The 20,944-nt window shown below is 40.6% G+C and overlaps 1 protein-coding gene across 1 annotated transcript; it reads right to left on the bottom strand.

Moving 5' to 3' along the window:
* Nucleotides 1-2,008: 2,008 nt before the first annotated feature.
* Nucleotides 2,009-5,822, bottom strand: LOC149837018 (coniferyl alcohol acyltransferase-like). Its single transcript, XM_090007948.1, has 2 exons — nt 5,382-5,822; nt 2,009-3,072 (listed from the first exon to the last, which is right to left on the bottom strand). The coding sequence occupies exons 1-2, from the start codon at nt 5,820-5,822 to the stop codon at nt 2,113-2,115; spliced, it is 1,401 nt and encodes a 466-aa protein (XP_089864074.1). The 3' UTR covers nt 2,009-2,112.
* Between the last annotated feature and the right edge of the window lie 15,122 nt (nt 5,823-20,944).

The following is a 20,944-nucleotide window of genomic DNA, read 5'->3' as shown; positions in this document are numbered from 1 at the left end:
CTAAACTTGATTAGAATTGGAGTCATTGATGAAGTCCATGGTGGCAATGCTCTCATACCGTCTGCACATGGAATGCATCTGATACTAAATGATCTATTTGAGGTCAATGACAAAATGCAGGCGACAAGTATACAAATAGTTGGATTTGGTTTTACTTCGTTTCATTCTAGCTATGGATGTTGTTGATAGAGTTATATACAAGACATTTCACGACTTGAATGGTAAATTTGTTGAGGTCAAGCGTGCTTTACCAAAGGAAGCAAACCTTCATCAAATATGTAGATTGGCACTCGTAAATGTAATAAGCATTATTTTGGTGCCTTTGCTTCTTATGTTTGTTCTATCAATATAAAAATTATATTGAGGTTGTGCCTAATTGGATTTGAGCCAGAATCAACAAGACAATTGTTGTTGGATTTGGAACCATACCTAGGTCATATACGTATTACGTATCCATATGATCCAACTGGAACCCAAATTTGCACTTAATGGCATATTTGAGTTATACTTTTGTTTGATATCTGACTCGATCTAAAAATCATTCATTCCACTCTTGCGATGATAAATTGGCCTATCTTATTAAGGTGACCTAGCTAGCAGCCTATATGTTTGGTGGGACTATATTCCACATTCAAAATTGAGAGAGAGAGAGAGAGAGAGAGAGAGAGAGAGAGAGAGAGAGAGAGAGAGAGAGAGAGAGAGAGAGAGAGAGAGAGAGAGAGAGATTGGATTTGAGGTTTGAGGATCTCAAATCCAAGGTTGTCTGATCCATTCACAGGAGCAATAGGCTAAGTTATGTAGGGCCAAATTCTGTATAAACTCAACCATCATGCACTCTAGCTGCAAGGGCCAAATTGGTGTGAACTGGCAACCCTTCATATCTTGCACAACAGTCAGGGTCCAAATCAGCAATGATTGCACTGGATAGGCTTGCCTACCTAACCAATTTGACCCCCTAGCCTAGTCCAACTCCCCTAACAAGACCAACAAGCTCTAGGCATAGTAGACAGGATTCACGTGAATCTGTTGACTAGCTACTGGATGCAAATCCTAACTGGATCCCATGCATAATCAGACCCGATTAGAATCCGGCTCTTGGATTCAGTCCAAACTTACATTCTATAATCAATATCCAAATCAAATTGACTTATTCCCTATCTAGGCTTGAGCCCTCGACTGTTGACCGACCAGATGTCTTTCCAAAACTAGTGCAGCTGCCTGGGCACCCCCCTCGACACTGAAGCAGATCCACTAGTGTTCTAGGCAGAACGCTTATGTAAGCATTCTGCTCAACTAGGGGAGCCCTCTTACGGGGGACATAGTATATTGCCCGCTAAGAAGCATCAGGTGCAATGTGATTGCACACTTTTAGGGTCCATTTGGTTGCATTTCATCTGAGTAGTATCTTAAAAGCAATTAAATATAATTTTTTTATCATAATATAATATTAAAAGTAAGCCTCATAAAAAATGAATTGACACAAAACCCTAAAAGTGAGATTTAGAAAGTGAATTACGAGATTCACTTTCTCACGAGCATGGCATTTTTAAAGTGATTTTCTTTTAAACAATATTTTCACTTTTCAAAAACACAACCAGCCTCTCCACATTTTTTTGGGCTCCACAACTGACAGGGGGGGGGGGGGGGGTGATCAGGTGCAAGGGTACACTAAAAGTGTGCAATCACATTGCACTTGATCTCTCCCCGCCCTCTTAAAAGAGCCCAACACTTTATAAGTGTTCGGCTCCTAACACAGGACCACACACCTCCCTCAACACCTAGGGAGCCTCCTGCTTTGCCTTTGGAAAGGGCCGCCCACAAAGGGATTCAAACTAAGGTAAGAGAGATGCCCCTACATATCCATGAGTTGGAGTCCATGAGAAAGACCGCATGAGGCCTAGAGTGCAACTTACTGCATTAGTGTCAAACCTAAAGAAAATCTTTCCACTGGTAAAACTTCTTGTAGTACTAGATATATCACCAGACCTGCCAACGAACATTATTTTGAGCAGTAACCACATCTTACATGCATATATAGAAGCACAAGCATAAGCACACTCGCGTGTGTGTGTGTGTGTTCATACACATACACATGCACGGACACAGAGAAACCTAGTTGGCATTTAAGTTGAGATGATCTATACTAAACGGGTGTAGTATATCCCCAAGCTCAGCTTCTACCATGTCCAATTGGTGCTTACAGAGTTTCATATAGATCACCCAATCCCCATTTTCAGATGGACTTGGCATTGGCATTACATACGCTGAGAGTCCAGCCCCAGGGATATAGCATGACCCAAAAACTGGCCTTCCCCATCCAAAATCCAGCTTTTGGACTTGGAAGATCCTTCCATAGGACACCGTAAAAGAGGGTTCATCCATACTGCCCTTACAACATATCTTTGCTAGGGCAGGATGTGGCCTATGAGCCTCCACCCAATCTATTAACCCTAGAAAATGATCTTTGGTTGTGCTAGTGCCAATGAACTCATGAACTTTGTCAGCAACCCAGCTCAATGGCTGATTGGTTAACTCTGCAGCATCTATCTCACCATATGGGATGGATACAACGTTGCCAAAGTATCTAGCCATTGCATCCTTTGATCCTTCATCAATCAATCTTGACCGGCCATTTACTACTATTCCCATTTTGCATAACTTCCCATCACCGGCACACTTTGCCACTGCCTTCCACACGCACCCACTGAATGCCTCTAGCTTGCTCCTCTTAGTCCCATGGTCACTAGCAAGAGATTGAAGCTTATCCATGTCTTGACCACTCATGTAGTAAATCCTGCCAATCAGATGATCCGACGACGATGACGACACACACGGCACAGTTGCCGGTGGCAATGCTGGTATAACTACATATAGGTCATCAACAGACTTGTCATATGATCCAGGCCGACGTGGGCTAAGAAGCGAACGCCGGAAACTCGGGTTCATGGAAATGGTTCCTGTCCTGGCCATCTCTGCCAATGCTTCCAAGAACATGTACCCAGAGTATGCATCAGTGATTCGGTGGTCTGAGATGCACGACATAACCACACTTCCACACTTTAGATTGGTAACCTGCTAAACAATTAGCACATATATATGGCAATATGTTAAACATGCTTGAAAAGGTAGACCATATATGCATGTCAGAATGGGATCCAATCATCCCCAAAGTCATCTCTATCGCTATACCCACCCCGGGATCTCATTGTTTCAAGTAGTTTTGATCAAATCTGTCGCCGAAGATGGATTCAGCAAGGTTGATTTCATATGACTCAACCCTTGGGTCATGCTTTCTAATGAAAAAACATGATTTTTTAAATAAAATTTTAGTGAATTTACTGCCATTGAATTTTGAATCACTAGAAAATTCTGCACACAAAACGCAGTCAAAGAATTCAACCGCCCATATTCACTAAAAGATCCTTGTAGATCACATCCATGGGGTCAGATTTGATCAAAACAGTGTTGAGGCCATGCCTGGATCCTTTTATCTGAGGCCCAAGCCTAGCCTATACATTGTTTTAGCCAAGTTAAGCCCAGCTCATATTGGGTCAATCCAAACTCGTTCCGTCCTGCATAGCAAACAGACGCACCTTTTGTCCCGAGGAAGCCACAGAACCACAGCAACTATCAAACTCAAAACATTTAACTCTTAAGCAGACACCTTTACGTGCATGCAACTGCTTGCACGTGCAGCCTACACCCACCTACTAAAATCATGAGAGTAGTCTGGGTCTTCTCAATTAGACCTCATAGATGCATTTAACATAGTTTGTTTCATAATAAACATACTTTGAATCATGCTTTTTGGGCATAAAAATATGAATTTTAAATAATGAAATTTTGGGACACTGTGAGCCACACTGATCTTTAAACATACTAAAACTTAAGCCTACCATTTTTTTTATCAGCAAAACACAATACAACTGATTCCTAGCCAATAAATCATGCAGAACACATATGTGAAGTGTGAGAAGCAAAATATAAACTTAGAACATTGAAAATCAGCACTGTCCACAATATACGGATGTAGGACGAACTAATTCTTCTCTCTCTCTCTCTCTCTCTCTCTCTCTCTCTCTATATATATATATATATATATATATAAAGAGATCATATTTGCTGCAGTTGTTTGTATGTATAACTGCTTTTTCTTATTTTTTATAATTGTTTTCCATGAAAATAACCTCAAAGATGTCATCTACATGTATTTCTTAGAGAAATCGGCTCTTAGATCGTCCAATTATGATACGTGGGCAGCTTTTTATAAGGCTTCAAAGATCAATGGCCTACAATGAGTGATTCTTTCATGAGTGATAAAATCGTTTGTTTTCTCATTAAAAAAACACAATTCAAAAGCCGAACTCTATTATTTTGGACATGCTGAAATTGTTTACACATCCAATTGGATCAAAACAACCTGCACCCAGGGGCGTAGCTAGGGGGGGGCAGGACTGGGCTGTAGCCCAGTCCTGCCTCCCCAAACAGTTAATTTTTTTTTAAAAGCCCAGTCCTAGCCCTGCCCTGATTCCATATGAAATAGATTTTTATCCATTTTTTAGCCCAGCCCTGACTGCAGCAAATAGTTTGATTTGTCCATATGAAATAGATTTTTATTAATAATTGTAGCCATTTTTATTTTATCTAAAAAAAAAAAATTTCGGGGGCGCTGCCCCCGAACCCCCGACTATCACACAAATAAATTGTTTTTTGCTACACCCCTGTTTGCCCCCCCCCCCTCACATGAATCCTAGCTACGCCCCTGCCTGCACCATGGTGATTTAGAGGCATTTGGACGTGTATGTAAGGAGTAAAGCACGATCAAATTACGCCTCGGTGGCTAGCAGGGTGGTTGTGAGGGTGCTGAGATAAAGGTAATGGATCAAATCCCACTGGTGCACAGGTGTGTAGCTTTCAGAGGTGAGTCACGTAAGGTAGGGTGGGCGTGGAGCCCCAACCGGGGTTTTCCTTGTTTTGGCTAGGGTTCCTCGTCATAAAAAAAGATGGCCAATGCAGCCCGTCCATCGTAGCAATACAGAGAAGAATATATATTATATTAATGGTAGAGATCCCTCCAAAGGTGCTGGCCCCTGCAAAAGTGGATGCATGTCCCATTCTTTAAAAGTAGCTAATGGTTTTTGACCTGGTGTTTGGGGAACTTAGTAGCAAGATAGATGATTTATAATTGAAAATCACCTTTCTGTCTAGCTTGATATTTTCTTGCATTTGTTTTATTAAGTTTTCTTGTGAATTCTGGTAATAACGATGCCATTAGCCACTCTTAAGAAGGGAACTCCTAGTAGGTGCGTGCAAGCACCTTGGAAGGTGGTAGCTCCAATCACAAGATCTGGGTTCAAATTTAGAAAGGGAAGCATTTTCACCTGAATGCACGCAATCCCTTGCTTCTTGCAGGGCACAAGTTTCCCATTCATTGAGGCATCCGGATTGTGGAGATCGAGCTTTTGAAGCTCAATGTCAGCATATGCTTCCACAAACTCCACTCCACGATTGTTGCAGTGCAACTCAGGCTCCCCTGCTGAGTTGATCACCATCTCCCCGGCGAGTGGGTAGTATGGGATCAGCAATTTGGACAGGGATTTCTTGAGAATGCTTGCCACTACTGAGCCAAAGTCACCTTCAATGCTAGGCTTTTTATAGACAAAGAAGATGCTAATGTCAACACCAGTAAGGAGCAAGTCTATGTTTGATAAAGGAAGCCACGACTCTGGCAATGGTGACTCTGCTGTGATTAAGTCTCTGCTCTTGATTTGGATTGAGAAATAGCCATTGCTCAATTCACTAACCTGCCCTTCGAAAGCCATCAGAGAGAGAGAGAGAGAGAGAGAGAGAGAGAGAGAGAGAGAGAGAGATGTTAGTGAGATTGTATGGCTGAGAGTATTCCGTTTAGGAAGCATATATAAGGTCACGCTGAACATGAGCCTGCTCATGAGAAAATCGTGACCGTTCATTATAAGTTTCGGATGAATGTCACGTGGCCCCTAACCCTTCCATTAAGTTTTTGCTTTTCCGTCAATTATGAATCAAAACATTAAAAATAATAAAAAATTAGCTCTCTCTCTCTCATCTCTCGTTCTCTTGCTCTCTCTCATTTTTGTCTCTCTCGCGTGCCATTAACGAAGGAACCTCTCTCGTCTCGTCTCTCGTTCTCATTTCATCTCTCTCGTCCGCCATTAATGACAGGAAGCTCTCTCTCTCTCTCTGCGATGTCATTTTAGGGTTGCAGAGGGCGTCTCTCTCTCTCTCTCTCTCTAGAATGGGTTGTTTATGGCTTTCTGGCTCTTAATTTTTTATCATCACCTCTTTCATTATTTAATTTATTTTTTTGATATCTTTTTTTGGATAAAAAAATCATTGTTCTTTTTATGTAACAATGATAAAATATGAGCAAGGATTCGAAAACTCTAAAGTCGGGATCAATTTCTTTTCCCTATTGCACAAAAAGGTCAACTTTGCTCCCTCTATTGGGGTTCTCATGTTTTGGAAGAATTTCTATTGAAGTGCGTATGAGGTGAGTGCTAACGTTTTTCTTTAGTTTTAATTTGATTACTCATGTACCCAATTAGAATTTTTTTCCTTCTTTTTTGAGGTCTATCTGCGAACCATAATTAAAAAAACTTGGGTTCTTAGTTTTTCTTTTTCTTTTTTTCCTTTTTTTCTGCTTTACTTTCCTAAAATTTCTCACATATTATTTATTTTCACTGGTTATTTGAATTGTGTGTCTAAAATTTTTAAAGTGAGTATGCAGATGGCTTCTCGGTAATTAATGTATATATCAAGTGATTGTCATATTTACCATTATTTTGAAGAATTATTACGCACATTCCCTCTTTTTGTCTTTTTTTTTAAATTTTTTTTTTCTCACTTTGTTGCTCATGCCAAAACTTATAATGAACGGTAACTATTTTGGCATGAGCAGAAGGCTCATGTTCAGCATGACCTGATCTGATTCCGATTATTTATAAGAAGTGTAGTTATTAAAATATCAGTATTTATTGTAGAGAGGTCTTGTTCTCAGCTATCATGTTACATGCGTCATGGGAACTCACTACTTGAATGATTATCTTATTAAGTGGCAAGTCAGCCTTTACAGGAATCTGGACCCAGTACCCCCAGCTTTATTAAGCAGTACTGTACATCTGACTTGGTGAAAGAGATCATCTGGCAGGCAGTGTCGTTGAAAGCTACTATGGGACTCCTATAGGCGAAGACCTCAAGTATGTTGTTTGTACGAAGACTTCTTCATTTTTAATAATGTGCTCCTGTAAGCAATCCTCAGCAAGGTGATAACCAAGGGAAATTTTATCTAATGCCACTGTAAGAACTAATAAGATTAACACTGCTCTAGATCCAGTAGATCCAGGTCATATTGCTCCAGATCCAGCACATCCAGGTTGACACCTTGATTCGAATTTGAATAATTCTCTTGAAGGAAAGAAGAGAACTCTAAATCATATTGGGACTGCCTTGAAAAAACAAGCAAGGTAAGGCTGAATCAGGTAAGTATGAAGTAGGAAAGAAGAAAGATCAAAGTCAGAGTTTGAAATCCAAACAAGGCAAGGCTGAATCAAGAAAGTGTGAACTAGGAAAGAAGAAAGATAAAAAATCAGAAAGAGTCGACTATGGTAAGCCAACACAGGGGGGCTGATTCAGGTAAGTGTGAAGCAAGCTCAAGATCAGAATGAGCCGACTATGGTAAACCAACACAGTGGGTCGACTAAGCATGCTCAAGATCAGAATGAGCCGACTATGGTAAGCCAACACAGTGGGTCGACTAAGCATGCTCAAGATCAGATCCACGAACAGCAATTTTCTGTGTTTTGGGTGGCTCGAGTACTTTGGAAGGTACTCGGTCCCGATCACTAGATCTGCTCTGCTACATAGCCAGATTGATCATGTTTTGACCACATTCATAACACATCATATCACTCCTAGATAATCTTAAGATAATTTTCTGATTGGGAGATATGAAGTTTAGGACATCGACCCACAGTTCCTCTTTTGACCCTCACCATCTCTCCTACCATCTAGTTATTGCTACTATTCCGGGCCATGTGATCATAGTGACAAAAGTTTTTATAGGCAATTTCTCGTTTTTCAAAAACACCCGAGAAATTGAAAAAAATTCCATAAATCTTGCATTTTTTGGCAAAATCTCGGCAATAAAAAATTAATTAAAAAATATAAAAAATTATTTTTATAAGAAAATATTAATAAAAATTATTTAAAAAAAAAATATAGGAATTTTTCATGATAAATAGCCATTTAAAACATAAATATCGCATTTAAATCGTGGTATTTATGTTTTTTCATAAATCTCGTGATATTTTGAAAATCTTGCGAGAAATTGTCATTTTAAACTTTCAGGCAATTTCTCACGATCGATATTATCGTGAGATTTTCATAAATCTCGCCATATTTGTCACACGGTATGTGATCAAGCACTGCAATGGTTTCATAAAGTATCTGCTAGCATTAGGGTTTAAACATAAACCCAAAACAAATACAAATAATAAAGGTGGGTTTCTCACAAACTCAAAAAAATTATCTTTTGGAACATATATAATACTTTAATATAAATATGAGAAAAAGAACTATACTTTTTATTGCAACTTTGATAAAAAACTACTTTTACCTTCTTCTAAAACTTCTTGTAGTTATTTATCTCCACCTAACGCTTTCAAATTATACAAAGGAAGTATGTCAATTAGGAAGTACCCTTCTTCCCTCTAACCACTAGGGTTTCCTTAGATTAACTTGTTTTTCAGGAGATGATAGCTACATGCTGCTTTAGTTTTTTTTGGGCTTATCTAGTGTATGCTAGTTAGACTTTTACTTTTACCATTAGTGATACGAGATGGTCATATTCAGCCATTTAATATAAAAATATTTAAAAAAAACATAATTCTAAAATTCAATATTTCATATAGGCCTTTTTAAAAACAATATAATTACTATCAAAATTTGTATCCAGATCTGATCTGACTGAGCATCTGATTCGACCCAGCATCAACTCTTTCATTATTTGTGTACTTTGAGTTTATTTGGACATGGATCTGATTAGTGCATCCATAATTTATTCAGATTTAATGTGGCTCTTTTAACAAAATGGTTATGGGTGATTTGCATGGTGGAAGGGGTGGAAAAAAATGACTTGATTGGTTGGCCGTGGCAATGGGCAGAAAACCATAAATGTAAGAGAGGTTCGAAAGTGTGGAAGGGTTGGATTGGGTTGTGGGTCTTGTTGTGTTTTGCCAAACCATAAGGGTAGAGGTTGGGGATGAACATTTAACGTTATTTTGGCATGACTGCTGATTGGAAGATCGATGTCTCAATGATATCTTTCCTACAATATACGATATAGTTTGTAGAAAATATTGACTATTAATTAATTAGGCCTTCCACCAGGTCCAATTCAATTCAAATTTTCACGGGCCTGAGTTTGGCTTGGCCTGACCCAACTATTAATGGGGCCTAAGCACCTGACCTACGCCGAGCCCAATCCCTACCCAAACCTCTATTTCAAAGCCACACACCTTTTTAGTGGTGTCTCCCATGACACAATTAGACATGTGGACATGGGCGGTCAATATTATAATATTATTATAATATTTTTTAATGGTTTTAAGTATTATTTCAATAATTTTTTTCTTTTTAATATTAAAATATCAAAAATAGTTTTTTATGGATAAAAAACTTAAACAATTTTGTGTCATTGTCTCCTATTTTTCAAAAAAAAAAATGGAACCTGCAAGTCGAATATGCCACTACAAAAACTTGGATTTTTACTGGCACAATAAAAGTATTTATCGGTGCAGTCGCTGCACAAATAAATGCGCTAGTAAAAGCCTCGCTGGTAAAGGTTTAACTGGCGCAATTTACATTAGCCAGTGAAAAGTATTTTCACTGGCGCAAAGATTATGCCAGTGAAGTTGTTTTTTTACTGTGTAATACAAGAAATCGTGTCCTCGATCGTGTCGATATATCTTTGTGACATAGCCAAACCTGACAATAATTGAGCCGGGTCAATGATGGGTCAAGTTTGTCATTCCCTCAATTGAGCTGGGCCAGCCCAACCTGTTTTCCACTGCATTTTAAAAGCTAAACCTAACTAAATGGATTCCAGTTGATCGGATATCTGACCCGACCCAGTACCTCTACGTTCCATAGACCTTGAGCTAATGTCATAAATCATTTTGTTAAGAAAAATCATGGCAAGACCAAAACCGTCTGGAAGGAGCAGATCGTGCAAGTCACCATGTGATGGGACATAGCGAGTTCGAACCCCAGTTATATATGGGTGGTTGCATAATTGCCTAGTAGTAGAACAAGCCTCTCGATTGTTTGAGTTGGCTTAATGTTATTTGTAAAGGGAGGGGGCCCACCAATGGGGGCTAGGGGCAGCTTGCACGTACGTTGCGGGTTCAAAACCCAATGGTATAGTTGTATAACTGGTAGGGTTCTGCCTAACCCTAGCTTGTCTTTCAAAAAAAAAGGGAGGGGCCCTAATTGCCTCAACTCTATTACGAGAAAAAAGAAAAGAAAAGAAAATCACGGCAAGAGAAAATTGTGTGATATTTTAAAATATTTTGGTTTTGTAGAGAAAATGTGCAAGATCTTATCCCATTGTTGTCGAGATATGACTCCTCAATAAGTAGGGATGGTAAACAAAACCAAGCAGCTCGCTGCTAGGTTCGGTAATTAAGCTCCTCTAAAAAGCTTGTTCATGTTCGTGGAATGAGTTTTGACAAGATGAGCCGCGAGCATCTCGTATAATGGAGATGAGCAAAGTATGAACAATGGGTGTTCGCCTCAGTTCGGTTTGTTTAGGCTGGTGTAAAGAGAATATACATAATATGCATGTGAAACATGTCACTTGAAATATATTTGGGTAAGTGGTTGGGTTGCATGACTTTGTTGAAACTTCACTTAAAATGTGACCATTGTTTAGACGAGCCAGCTCGGGTTCAGCTCACCTGGCTTGGGCTCGTCTCAAGCTTGAGCTTTGGCTTGCCTAGACCTAAGTCTGAATTGGGTCCACTAGTAAATGAGTTGAGCCCAGACGAGTTGTGTTCGGCTCGTTTACCAGCCTTACCTTCAAGGCATGTAATTGTGTTGACTACCCTAGGTTTACTATATAGAGATGCAGGCTCATTTGTACCCTAAAAAATTTTTAGGCTTGTGTTGGATGAGCCAATGTTGAGATCAGAAAAAGGTTCAGTTGGGAATCTGGGACTTGTGGCAGATGGTTACTATAATCAGATGAACTCTAATGGATCAATCCTGCAATATTTTTGCCTTTGGACTTGTGGGTTGAGTGTCCTAAGGTCTGTACCTTGATTGACAAAGTGAGGAAGAGGTTAAAGGTTTCTCATTGTGACGAACGAGATGATACAAGTTAAAACAAGGCTAAACAGCTAATCAAGTATGTAATGCTCCAAATTATCCAACTCGAAAATTTGCATAATTTTTTTTTTAAATCACACCGGATTCACTTAATAAAGATTGGAGTAAATATCTTGGGCGAGTTACACATGTTCGATAAAAACTTTCATCCATAAAACAAAATAAACATTGTTCTAAATTATTACAACCCTTATAAAGTCATAAAATCTTAAATAGAGAAATTAGCAATTCAAATTAGAGTTCAACAAGACATCTTAAAAAATTTATGGTCTCATGTCATCACCTACAACAATGCCTGCAATTACTTCAGGGTTTTTCATTCGCTTCCTGAAAAATAATAATTTAGAGGGAGTCAAACTACTTTCAATCTGAGTAAGAAACACAATATCAATATGAGTATGCACAGTGTCACATGAACATGTATATATGCAAAACATCTGAATATTTTTGTTTGAAATAAAAAAATTCATTCAGATCACATATAACACAAGAAAACATTTCTAACTACCAGACATGAGACAACATAAAATTTAACCATAGCACATTTCAACAGTCACAATATCAAACCAGACACGTATCTAAAAAAAAACAAAGATAAATTTAAGTTTTTATTTTAAACTTGCTACGTGGGTATGCACAAGTTCAGACATCGTAGCAAATTGAGACCACATGAGGGATTTGTTATAAATAACCCAAACGCCTAGCCGTACCGGCAGAGAGGACGAACCATGACCAAGAGAGTACTCACTAATGACAAAACTAGAATAGGATGCATCCCGAGACTTCTGTAGAAGACATAGATCTACTACCTATAATACACTAGTAGTCTTGACCCCCTAACTCTGATGACTAAAGATCGGGTGAGATGCATAGCTCTCACAAGAACAAGAATGTCCCACGGAGTTTGTACTATCTACCTTCTCCAAGGTAGATCATGGGTTCAGTAACATACACTGTCTTTTAAGTCTACCAAAAACTTCAAGAAACTAGTATCATATATCGATTTTCAGGTATACCTAAAATTCCACAACTTAGAGTAGTCCGATAAAATATATCTTTCAAGTTTACCTAGCACCCCGTATCTTAGGTTATGTGTGCACGTATTAGTTTATTTCTTAGTGCGAATCATATCACCTTAAAACTTTTGTACCACATCAAACCTAGGTCACATAAACATAAGGCACCTTCCCCCATTTCTTTTTTCAAAACCATAGGCTCATATACAAGACGAGCACATGTACATGAAAATTTAATTTTATAAGTTTAGGGTATATAAATTTTAATTAGTTCTTAACTGATCGACTGTCACCTGAAATGTTGGCCAAACCATAGAGGTCTGATTTCGATACCAAACATTGGGAAAACCACAACACTATTGTTTTTAGTACCTAGTGTCAAATCTGGTTTCTCTCGAGAAAATGTCAATAAAAAATATTGCCTTTTGTACAAATATAAATATATGCATAAACATAAGAATATATAAAATATTTAAAGTAGTTTTTGACAATTGTTTTTATCACGTTAATACACATTCACCGAATAGTTGATATTTTCATATTATCCTGTTTTTTTCAAAATTTGAAGCCATTGTTTGTTACACTTAAGGTGTCAACGGGCCTGGTTTACCCGGACCCCGACCCGAACTGAACCCTATAGTATCCAGGTATGGTGATAAATAAGAAGACTCGATTAAGACTCGGGTTTGAACCCGAAGGTCCGATTTATACATGGACTCAGGTATAGTTTGTGAAATTTTATACCAGACCCCAGTTCCGATTAAGCTCCTGTAAAACCCCCTCCGGCAAAGTCGCCGGAGGGGATAAGTAAAAAAAAAAAAAAAATTGTAACTGCGGTTTCCCCAAAGGGGAAACCGCGTAACAGAGGGGGGGAGGATAAGCCTCACCCCCCGAAATCCGCGGGAGGGTGAGGGTTATCCTCACCCTGCGTGAGGGTTATAAAAACCCTCACGCAGCCTCCCTCCACCGCACCCAATCGAGCGGCAGAGGGAGAGAGACAGAGAGTGAAGGGGGAGAAAAAGAGAGAGAGAGGACTTACCGGCGACGGCGGCAGCGGCGACGAGGTAAGCCCTTCCCCCATCTCCTTCTTCGTTCTTCTTTTCCGTCGAAGAAAAAGGGGGCCGGCAGCCATTGCTGCCGGCGAGTTGCTGTTAGGAAAAAAAAAAAAAAAAAGGCAGACAGAGAAAGAGGGAGGGGTCGGCCAGCCCCTACGGCAGCCGACTCCGATGGCCGGCCCCGGCGACCGGCCGACGCCATTGGCCGACCCCGGAGGCTGGCCCAAACAGGGAGTGCAGAGAGAGGGTCGGCAGGGGCCGACCCTCTGCACTGTTTTTGGAAGGGGCACAGCCCCTTCCGCCTCTTTTATCGATGGACCGGTTCGGTCCGGTCACCCGGACCGAACCGGGTCGGTCTGGGTGCGACCCAGACCGAGCCCACCGGTCTGGGTCGCGCCCAGACCGAGTTCTTTAAAAAAAAAAAAAATAATTTGTTTGGGGGTAAACCGGTTCGGGTCAAACCGGTTTGAATGGACCGGTTCGGGTCGAACCGGTTCAGACCCGAACCAGTTGGGTAAACCGGTTCGGATCGAACCGGTTCGGACCCAAACCGGTTGGGTGGACCGGTTCGGGTCGAACCGGTTCAGATCCAACCCAGTTGGGTGAACCGGTTCATACCCAAATCTGTTGGGTGAACCGGTCCGGGTCGAACCGGTTCAGACCCAATCAGACTTGCTGGATCCAATCAGCAGTTTTGGATCCAGTTATGAGAAAGGTCTGAACCCAAACAAATAGAGTTTGGATCCAGATTAGGATTGGATCTGAAAATAGTCTCGGATTGGCCCGAAATCCGAAATGTGCTAAGAGATCCATTTGGATCCGTGAGATCCATTTCAGTAAAATGGTCATATCTTCGCACTCCGAACTCGGAATCGAGTGAGGTGTGGTGCGTTGGATTCGTATTGAAGAGGGAAATTCAATAGTCTATGGGATTCAGTCAAAATAGTAATACAGAAACTGTGGTTTATTTAATAAGATTCGGGAAGGGTATTTTGGTAATTTTAGTAAGAGGTTTTGTGATTAATTCAAATATATTGCTTTAATTACCAGATCCTACTGTTAGAGCATCTTGAGACTCACTCTTGGTGAAAGTACAGATCCGCACTTGAGGTAAGGGATGTTATAAGTAATTTTAGATGTGAATAAACCCCTTACACGTTGCTTGTTATCGTAGTGCTATAGAGGTTATGTGATTAGCATGATAGCTTTGAGTTAGACTATGACATGCATAAATTCCATGCTTGACAATTATGAGTTACTCTAAACAAATGTTTATTTTGAGATGCATGTTAGTGTTAATATGTCATGCATGATAGAAAGAGATTGTGTTTATGATTGCATGTTAATTGAGCATTTATATCATGCATTGTGATGAGATTGAGTTAGATTAGAGTCTCATTTAATTCATTCATGTGGTGTGAATGGATATTTAGAGTTCAGCATGCAGTACCCCTTAAATCCCGGAAGTGGCGACCTGTGGCAAGGGCTACCTGGTTCGCGGCCAGAGTGCAGCCACCATGGAGAGTGGGCCGCCGGTGATTTAATGATGTAGAGACACTACATCATTGCGTGCTAAGTGAGAGCTGTGTGAGTCCTAACGTCATCATGAGATTGAGAATGAGATTGTTGTGATTAGTCATGACATCACTCGTGAGGGAACGAGTGAACTTTGAATTTGAGAATATTGTTCAATGTGTGAACTTGGCTATGACTTAGGATTTCACTCACACTGGTTTGAGACTCTAGAGGACCATGGATGGTTAATAACCTTCATGTTTAGGATGTAGCATGAACCATGCCGAGATTGAGAACTTGATCCCCCGGCTAGCTACCGGTGGGGTCCCCGTGGTGGTTCACTGCAGTGCCTGGTGGTCTGGGGACCACTGGGAGTGTATGGTTCATTGTCTGGCCAACATGTAGAATTGGGGTGTTCTACAGGGTTGCTACGCCCATAGATGGCTATTACCGGTATAGCCAGCCTAGTGATAGTTGTGTGAAAGAGAGTAATTGAGAATGATAATGGGGGAAATTAAAATAGACAAACATGTGTGGTGTATCGAGAATTAAAATAAGACTAGGGGCTTAGAGCCCACTACAGTTGTAAATTGTTGTTTGTTTACTTATGATTATCTCTTACTGGGTTGTAGACTCACCCCCATTTGTGTTTAATTACAACTGTAGGTTCCAGGTATTAAATCAGTCGCTTGTGAGCAGTTCTTTTTCAGTCTCCAGCAGAGCAGTGGTATATTTCTACTTTCCTTGTCATTGAATAAGATGTAATTGTTTTAGTTATTATGAATGATGAACAATTGTAAGAAAAAGTTTGATTTATGAGAATGAAATAAAAAGTTTTTTTTTAGCCATGTTTTCACTGTGTAAGCTTTGCACTCTTCCCTCTGGGAAGTAATACCAACCGAACTCGGACTCCTGAGGTCCCAGATCGGGGTGTTACAAAGTGGTATCAGAGCGAGGTTTACACAGAAAAAACTGTTCATCATTCATAATAAGACTCAATGACAAGATGTAAGTCTCTGCTCGAATTAGGCACGTTAATGATTAGATTGTTGTGTGATTAGGAATAGCTAGCGAATGAGGAAACCACGAAGACCCAAGGGCTCAAGACCATGCTGAGCCTTCCGTCAGAGAGAGAAAAGTGTTCATCACTGCAATGGTGATGACTACCTAAGTCATGACAAACATGTCACAAATAGTTATAGATTTTACACCACGACCGTCACCAATTTACATCATATCTAGGAGAAGAGATACGTATCGACATGACTACATTGACACTACTTTCGGGCAATAGTCATAGCCCTATGGGCGTGAGACTCACCAATCCCACAGTAAGACAGTTCGGTCAGTACGTTGTCAGATGATGAGAGATTAGATGATGGCTCGATAAGGAGTTACAAGGAGAGCATCCCTTAGCGCAAACTTTGCGTTTCAGGGAGGGTTTTGTATGACTAGTGCAAGGGCACAACTTATGTTCCGAGCCATTTAGGTGACTGTCATGAGTGCAACCAATTGAGGAATTATAAATCTGATCGTGGAGTTTATTGCTGAAGAAAATAGGAGATGAATAATTCAGGCCATAGACACAATATGATTTGTTGTATAAGCAAATAGAAGCATCCCAAGACTAGTTTAGGGATGAGCAACATCGAGAAATTGTGAGAGAGAGGCAAAAATGAAGATCTCACTATTGATCTTGCCTCACCTACCCAACCTCTCACTTTACTCTTATATTATATGGGTATCATTTTTATGCCTGACGATCTCACGATTGATCATACTTTACTCCTATATAACTTGAATGCTCCTTCTATGACCCACCCTTAGCAGACGCGAATTGGTTTAAAGAGAGAACCAAACTGTTGAGTAGTCAAAGAGTAACATGACGATGAATTTAGGGATGCTTAGCTTTATTTAGTCTAGTTCGATTATCCATTATTCTGCGCTGTATTCTTTTTAGTAATATTTTATTTATGTGTGCTTGGATGAGCAATAAAATAAAATAAAATATTTTGAGTAATTGAGTGGCGTAATCGTTAATATGTGATAGAATTTTTATACGAGTATAAATGAATCAAATAAGAAGCCTATTACGTTATTAATTTAATGTAGCACATGGATTGTTTGACTCTATAGCTACACATAGTTTTACCATTTCAACTTTTGGGAAACGGTTGTCAGTGACACCTTCTCGATTGGGTGTTTCTTACTTAATAGAGACCCCGATAGGAGAAACCACTATTGTGGATACTGTGTATCCTAATTGCGCTGTAGTAATTAAAGATCGAGAGTTGCCTGTGAATTTGTTGCAACTCGACTTCAAAGATCTAGATGTGGTTCGGGGCATGGACTGGTTGTCGGACCATCATGCCACTATCGATTGTAGAAGAAAGTGTGTCAGCTTTCAGATACCCCATACTCCAACATTCACATACCAGGGTGTTAGAAAGTTACATAAGCCGGCTATCATATCGTGTTTAAAGGCCAAGAATTATATCGAGAAGGGATGCATGGGATTCCTGGCGTACATGAAAACCGAAGAGAAAGGAGATCTCTCAATATCAGATGTAGACATAGTATGTGAATATGATGATGTCTTTCCAGAAAATCTTCCAGGTCTTCCTCCTGATCGGGAGACTGAGTTTCAAATCGATCTAGTTCCGGGAACAACACCCATTTCGAAGGCTCCCTATCGGATGGGCCCTGCGGAACTCAAGGAACTCAAGGAGCAAATACAGGAGTTATTGGAGAAAGGATTTATTCGACCTTCAGTATCTCCTTGGGGTGCTCCAATTTTGTTCGTGAAGAAGAAGGACGGATCACTGCGCATGTGTATCGACTATCGTCAATTGAATGCAGTAACCATAAAGAATAAATATCCTTTGCCAAGAATTGATGATTTATTCGATCAACTGCAAGGAGCGGCATGCTTCTCAAAGTTGGATTTGAGATCAGGTTATCATCAATTGAGGATTAAGAAAGAAGATGTGGCCAAGACAGCATTCAGATCAAGATATGGCCATTATGAATTTATGGTCATGCCTTTCGGTCTAACCAACGCACCAGCTGCCTTCATGGACATGATGAATAGAGTGTTTAGACCTTATTTGGATAAGTTCGTCGTAGTATTTGTCGATGACATCCTCATATACTCTACCTCAAAGGAGCAACATGAAGAACATCTGAGAATAGTTTTGCAGACACTTAGAGAACATAAGCTCTATGCCAAATTCTCTAAGTGCGCTTTTTGGTTAGAACAAGTGTCATTCCTTGGACACATTGTTTCTAAAGACGGGATTATGGTAGACCCTGCAAAGATTGAAGCAGTCACCAATTGGTCTAGACCCAAGAATCCTACTGAAATTCGCAGCTTTTTGGGTTTAGCTGGGTACTATCGGAGATTCGTTGAAGGATTCTCGTTGTTGGCGGCTCCTATGACGAAACTCACAAAGAAAGATGTAAAGTTTGAGTGGAATAAGAAATGCGAGCAAAGTTTTCAGGAGATAAAGAAGCGTTTGACCACTGCTCCAGTGTTGGTCTTACCTTCTGGATCTGGAGGTTTCACTATTTATAGTGATGCCTCTCACAAAGGATTGGGTTGTGTTCTGATGCAACATGGAAAAGTGATAGCTTATGCATCTCGTCAGCTCAAAACTCATGAAGTCAACTATCCAACACATGATTTAGAGTTAGCAGCGGTGGTTTTTGCCCTTAAGATATGGAGACACTACCTTTATGGCGAGCAATTTGAGGTCTTTACCGACCATCAAAGCCTTAAGTATTTATTTTCTCAAAAAGATTTGAATTTGAGGCAAAGGAGATGGTTGGAATTTCTGAAAGATTATGATTTTGAGCTGAAATATCATCCGGGTAAGGCGAATGTAGTCGCTGATGCTCTTAGCAGAAAGGCAGGAGCTCTAGCAAGACTTGCAGACTGGGAATTATTTTCCTCGGTGGCTCATCAGAAGGCAGAAGCTCAATGCTTACCAGGTCGATTATTATTCGTGCAGACTACATTGAAGTCAGAATTATGGGATCAGATTAAGGAAAAGCAACCCATAGACCAAGAATTTGTACAAGTAAGAAAGAAGATTTCAGAAAATGTAGAATCGGAATTCAAAATTGATGATCAAGGACTTATTAGATTTCGTCAGAGAGTGTGCATTCCTAAGGACGATCAACTTAGAAAACAGTTGATTGAAGAGGCACATCATTCTAGATATGCCATTCATCCCGGTAGCACCAAAATGTACCGAGATCTGAAAGATACGTTTGGTGGAATGGTATGAAGAAAGACATTGCTGAGTTTGTAAGCAAATGTCTAGTATGTCAGCAGGTGAAGATTGAGCACCAAAGACCAGGCGGTCTTTTGCAACCACTTCCCATACCCGAGTGGAAATGGGCAGATATATCGATGGACTTCGTTTCGGGGCTTCCTAAGACGAAGAATGGGACAGATTCAGTATGGGTGATTGTCGACAGGCTAACTAAGTCAGCTCACTTTTTAGTTTGTAAGACAACTCACTCGTGTGACCAATTGGCTCAATTATTCATTAGAGAGATCGTGAGACTTCATGGAGTACCTGATTCAATCGTCTCAGATAGAGACTCGAAGTTCACATCACGATTTTGGCAAAGTTTTCAAGAAGCTATGGGGACACAATTGAAAATGAGTACAGCTTTTCACCCTCAGTCAGATGGTCAATCAGAACGAACCATTCAGACCCTCGAGGACATGCTCCGGGCATGTAGTTTGGAGTATAGTGACTCGTGGAATGATATTTTGCCATTAATGGAGTTTGCCTACAACAACAGCTTTCAAGCAAGTATAAGCATGGCTCCATTTGAGGCATTGTATGGTCGACGATGTCGAACTCCATTGTGTTGGGATGAAGTCGGAGAAAGGAGGTTGATAGGACCAGAGATGGTTCAGCGAATGGCAGATCAAGTGAGATTCATTCGAGAGCGTCTCCTCACAGCACAAAGTCGTCAGAAGAGTTATGCGGATAAAAGACGTCGTGAGTTAGAATTTGAGCAAGGTGATCACGTGTTTTTAAAGATATCGCCGTTTAAGGGAGTAATGCGTTTTGGTCGAAGAGGAAAGTTGAACCCTAGATATATTGGACCTTTCGAGATACTTGCGAAGGTTGGTCAGGCAGCATACCGGTTAGCCCTACCTCCTTCCTTATCCCGAATTCATAACGTGTTTCATGTCTCCATGTTGCGGAAGTACGTGTCAGATCCCTCTCATATATTGGATACAATTGAGACTGTATTAGATTTGCAAGATGATTTGAGTATGAGGGAAATACCCATCGAAATCCTGGACAAGAAAGTGCAAAAGCTCAGAAACAAGGAGTTATCTTTGGTTTTGGTCAAGTGGAGCCATCACAACAATAAGGAGGCTACTTGGGAGCGTGAATCTGATATCCGCGAGCAATTTCCACACTTGTTTCCAGGTAAGATTCGGGACGAATCTTCTTTTAAGGGGGGTAGAATTGTAAAACCCCCTCCGGCAAAGTCGCCGGAGGGGATAAGTAAAAAAAAAAATAAATTGTAACTGCGGTTTCCCCAAAGGGGAAACCGCGTAACAGAGGGGGGGAGGATAAGCCTCACCCCCCGAAATCCGCGGGAGGGTGAGGGTTATCCTCACCCTGCGTGAGGGTTATAAAAACCCTCACGCAGCCTCCCTCCACCGCACCCAATCGAGCGGCAGAGGGAGAGAGACAGAGAGTGAAGGGGGAGAAAAAGAGAGAGAGAGGACTTACCGGCGACGGCGGCGGCGGCAGCGGCGACGAGGTAAGCCCTTCCCCCATCTCCTTCTTCGTTCTTCTTTTCCGTCGAAGAAAAAGGGGGCCGGCAGCCATTGCTGCCGGCGAGTTGCTGTTAGGAAAAAAAAAAAGGCAGACAGAGAAAGAGGGAGGGGTCGGCCAG

The sequence above is a fragment of the Nuphar pumila genome, chromosome 5 (genome assembly GCF_984573655.1).
Source record: "Nuphar pumila chromosome 5, dmNupPumi1.hap1.1, whole genome shotgun sequence".
Classification (NCBI taxonomy): Eukaryota; Viridiplantae; Streptophyta; class Magnoliopsida; order Nymphaeales; family Nymphaeaceae; genus Nuphar; species Nuphar pumila.
This window is presented reverse-complemented; position numbering and strand designations above follow the sequence as displayed.

Excerpts from the sequence above, each read along its gene's own strand:
- LOC149837018 (XM_090007948.1), bottom strand. The coding sequence starts at position 5,822 with ATGGCTTTCGAAGGGCAGGTTAGTGAATTGAGCAATGGCTATTTCTCA. Across the intron at positions 3,073-5,381 it reads AAGGGATTGCGTGCATTCAG|GTTACCAATCTAAAGTGTGG; the intron begins GTGAAAATGCTT and ends ATTGTTTAGCAG.